Here is a 4,705-nt window from a genome sequence, read left to right on the forward strand (position 1 = left end):
AAAATATTTCAAATAATTTTGCGGTTTTTTTCCTGGTTAAATTAAATTAAATAAATGATTTTGATTCGATTTCAATGCCAATTACAAAACTAATAACTTAGGGCCGGTTTACAGAATGTGTCAATCGCAATTACATTTTAATTTAATTGAAGATTATATTATTTAATTTTATTTTGAAGAAACAGTTACAAAAATTATTGAGTCAAAAACAATTTGTTTTTTTGTCAATGTCATTATTGATACATATTTTTTTAAAAAAGAGTTTGTTAAATTTTTCATTAAAAAAAATAATTTTCATTTAATTAATTTGACGTTTATCAATGCAAAATAAATGGCAACTTAATTCAAATTAGTTTAATTCTGAATTAAATTTTCATTTTGCTGTACTTGAGGTACTGTTATTGTAGTGCTGAAAAATTAAAATGCATTCTTCAGTCTTTTAATTATAATATTATTATAAACTGGCCTTGAATTAGTAAAAATTATCCTGGAATGCCATTTTTTAATTTACCCTGATAATAACTTATAATTATGTATTATAGATAACTTGTTATCTTTATGTATTACAGTTTAGGAGAAATCAACCTTTTTATCAATTTTTTAAATTAGATTTAGGTACTAATTAATTACTAAGTACCCAGAATTTTTATACAATTTGTATAATAAATAAAAAAAAACAGTAAAAAGCACTAATGAAATGATTTTTATACTAAAATATAAACGTGAACACAAAAAAAATATATAAATAGGTTTTTTATCAAACTAAACTTTTGTACTGAAAAAAAACAAAGTAAAATTCAATTTCTCTATTTTCCATGATAGCGATAAAAATTTCGAAGTTACCTTATTTACAAGGATACCTGGAAAAATGTCAAAAATTTTGAGATATTATTAACGAAAAATATAAACAACTTACAAAAAAAAGAACAGAAAACAAGAAAAAAAAATGTTGGAAGAAACCTATGAATTAGTAAAATATGTCTTAATTTTTTGCAAAAATGGTGACATAAAATTGAAAAACTACTCTCGTTGTTGTAAAATTTAAATTTTCAGCACGCTAAATAAAATCAAACAAATGGAAATTTTTCCTGATTTTTTTCTCTTTTTGTTTGTTGTCTTTAAAATCACATAACACTTGTACAATTAAAAGTTTGTTAGAACGAATAAATTCTCTTACATTTACCAACTTTATGAAACTGAAAATACTCACAGATTATTTAAATAAGTCAGTTTCTACATAATTAAAATCTGAATATCACAACATTTTTGCATTTTGACTTTTTAAGAGAATATCAGTATTTATTAATTATTATTGTAATTATTATACCTAATAAATTTTAATCACCTCACTTACGATTGAAGTTAATAAAGAAATTAAAGCAAAGTCACACTAAAAAACAAAAAATTACGTTTATTGTTTCAACTTAATTCAAATTAGTTTAATTCTGAATTAAATTTTCATTTTGCTGAAAAATTAAAATGCATTCTTCAGTCTTTTAATTATAATATTATAATAAACTGGCCTTGAATTAGTAAAAATTATCCTGGAATGCATTTTTTAATTTACCCTGATAATAACTTATAATTATTTGTTAAAGATAACTTGTTATCTTTATGTATTTCAGTTTGAGGTGAAATTAAACTTTTTACCAATTTATTTAAATTAGATTTATTAATTAATTATTAAGTACTCAGAAATTTTATACAATTTGTATAATAAATTAAAAAAAAAAAACAGTAAAAACCACTAATGAAATGATTTTTAATCTAAAATATAAACATGAACACAAAAAAAAATATTCAACCCTTGTTTTTTTGCTTTGACTTCCGGAAACTCGTCGCCAACTCCTTGAATGGTTTCTGTACCGGAGTAAAAGCGCTACCATTGCAATTAATCTTAATAATAATTAGGGTGGGTATTATAAATAGTTCGCTTGCTTTCAATAGGCTTTTAGTTTGTGTTAGTTCGTTTAAGAATGAATGGAAAATTGCTCCTGGTGGTGTTGCTAACAGTTTTCGCAAATTCGCAAGCATATTACTATCAAGACAAAATTGATTATTATGTGCAGTTGATAACAAATGCGTTTCGTAACGCTTTAACCAATGTGTTGCCTACGGATTCGTACCAGTATTTTTCCGGTGAAGTCAGAAGAAGTAAGTTGTTTTTTTTTGTAAATTCAAAAGTGGTAAATTGATTTATTGGGTAGATTATGGGAGTTTTGACTTTGTGGTCATTGGAGCTGGTGCAGCTGGTTCAGTGGTAGCTAATCGTCTGAGTGAAGTCGAGGATTGGAGCGTTCTTGTTCTTGAAGCCGGCGGATATGGAAATGATTTTTCCGACATTCCTGATATGTATTGGCCAATAGAGTTCACGCGTTTCAACTGGGGTTATAACAGCACTCCTCAGAGAACCGCTTGCTTAGGTAGGAATTTAAAAAAGTGTGATTCTCAAAACTGAAAATTGTAACCCCGGCAGGTGTTTAGAAAGTGCAGGAAATTACTAAAATGTAACAAGGACGATAAAAATGCTTTTTTCATAAAGCGTTGGAAAAATGAAATGATTAAGAGTAACGTATTGAGTAATTTGTTGCTTTCACATGTTGAAAAACTTATCAAGAGTAATAATTCTGTTTTTCACCGCATAGTGCTAAAGATTCGACTATTTTTCAGTGTTAATAAACTACTTCCTACTAATTATCATTGAATTAACAGTGAAAGCTTGGATTTCAATTGAATTTCCAAAAAATCATTGGTAAAATGATACAAGTTTTAACTCAATCACCGGAAATCCGGTTATTAAGAAAACTATTTTATCGTGCGAAGATGGAGTAATTGATTTTAATACTCCCACGATATTAATGATTAATTAATTAATGAAAACTACTAGTTCAACAAGGTTGTAATATATTTTTTACCTTATTTTGTTTGAGTATTCTACGAATTGAGTTGTTGAGGTACCAAAACTTGACAATGTTTAGAACAAAAAATTTAATACTTAAAAAAATGAAAAATATTATTTATAATATTTTTTTAATTGTGATAAATTTTTATATCGACATGAATACAATTCAATAAATAAGAATTTATTTTCTTATAAATATAAATTTTTATTTTAATATTTTTCTTTAAATACCCAAAAAATCGTACATTAAGTCAAATATGAAATTCATATTCATCTACAGGGTGAATATAAAGTATGGAACCAAGCGTTTTTTTTTCAAATCATTTGTCTTCAGAAAATAATAATTAATGTAAAGTAACGTAATATAAAAATGAGATCGTATTTTGAGAACGAAATTTTGTCTTGTTTTTGAGTTATGCGATTTTTTTTGTCAAAATTGCAATCTATGTAAAAAAATTTTTTTGAAAAAATTAAATATAAAGTAGTTAGTTGTAATCCTTAGATTATAACTTTTATGAGAAAAATAGTTTTATAGTGGGTTGCTATTTAAAAAAATATTTTTTGTTGTAGAACTCAAAAACAAAAGAAAATTTCGAAAAATTATATTCTTGATAAAACATCACATCTTTAAAGTACTTTATCGTTCATCAATTAGTTTTTCCAAAAAGTAATATTTTAAGCAAAAAACGTTTGGTTCCATACTTTTTATTCACCTGGTATGTATAAAAATTAATGAAATATTTGCAAATACATATCAACATAATAAATGTGGTTAGTGTTCATAACTACATATGTAAATACGAGTATGTCCTAGAACTTCGAAAATAATTTGAATATTATAAATTATAATCAACGAAAGTTCACGACTAATCAATAAATGTAAAGTACTAATTATTCATAAATAAAATAGGTTTCTTATCAAACTTAGAAAAAAACTGAACTTTTTTCATAAAAATTAAAAACAAAAATAAAATTTATTTTCTGCATTTTCCATGATAACGAAATATTTACCAATCACAGCCCAAAACAAAAAATTCCAAGTTACGCTATTTACGAGTATAGTGTCCGGAAAAAATGTTTCAAATTTCTAAGAGTCATTTCTTTTTCTAACTAATAATAATAATAATAAAAAACCATCTTCATTAAATTTGTAGTAAATACAAGTCGGGAGGCGAAGTCTAAAAAACGCTATTTGAACTTAATTCTCTTGACAAAAATACTAAATAAATAAACAAAAAAAAATGAAATAAAGTATACAAAAATTGCACTCTACTAAAACAAAAATAAAAAAACAACTTACAAAAAAAAAGAATAAAACAATAACAACAAGCAAAAGCAAATATGTCAGTCACACAAAAAAAAAACAAAAACCGTTGTGTTTATTTAGTTGCACAGGTTATTATAAAAAACAAACTAAACACTAATAAATGCTAAATTTTCAGTAATTCCAGTATGGTATTAAAATTATTTTTGTTCTTTTTCTAGATAAATGCTCATTTTTTGCAAAGTTTTATTTAAACAAACAAAGAAATCACTAAATTAGGTTAAAAAATAGTGTTATTCTTGTTTTTTTCGTAAATTTAAACAATCTGTTTGTGTAGAAATCACTTTTCTGAAACAAATTTCAGCAAACTACTCGAAAAATCGCTGAATTATGCTGAAAATGAGTTTGTATTTGCTTTTTTCGATTGTTTTTAACTCACTTTTTAGTCAAAAACGCACTTTTTTCAAGAAACTAGATTCAGACAAAGTAAAAAATTACCAAGCTAAATCTATTTTAGTTAATTTTGCTTGATGCAGGTC

General features: G+C 24.8%; 1 protein-coding gene across 1 annotated transcript in view; it reads left to right on the forward strand.

Moving 5' to 3' along the window:
• Positions 1-1,955: 1,955 nt before the first annotated feature.
• LOC123016405 (glucose dehydrogenase [FAD, quinone]-like) overlaps positions 1,956-4,705 on the forward strand; it is a 6,150-nt gene continuing 3,400 nt past the window's right edge. Inside the window, exons 1-2 of the mRNA XM_044416781.1 lie at positions 1,956-2,154; positions 2,208-2,423. Of these exons, the coding sequence (XP_044272716.1) occupies positions 1,977-2,154; positions 2,208-2,423 (394 nt within the window). The 5' untranslated portion in view covers positions 1,956-1,976. The remainder of the gene's footprint in view (positions 2,155-2,207; positions 2,424-4,705) is intronic.

This window comes from Tribolium madens, unplaced genomic scaffold (genome assembly GCF_015345945.1).
Source record: "Tribolium madens isolate multiple individuals breed KSU strain unplaced genomic scaffold, Tmad_KSU_1.1 Scaffold_11;HRSCAF=98;Tcas5.2_LG3b, whole genome shotgun sequence".
In the NCBI taxonomy this organism is placed as follows: domain Eukaryota; kingdom Metazoa; phylum Arthropoda; class Insecta; order Coleoptera; family Tenebrionidae; genus Tribolium; species Tribolium madens.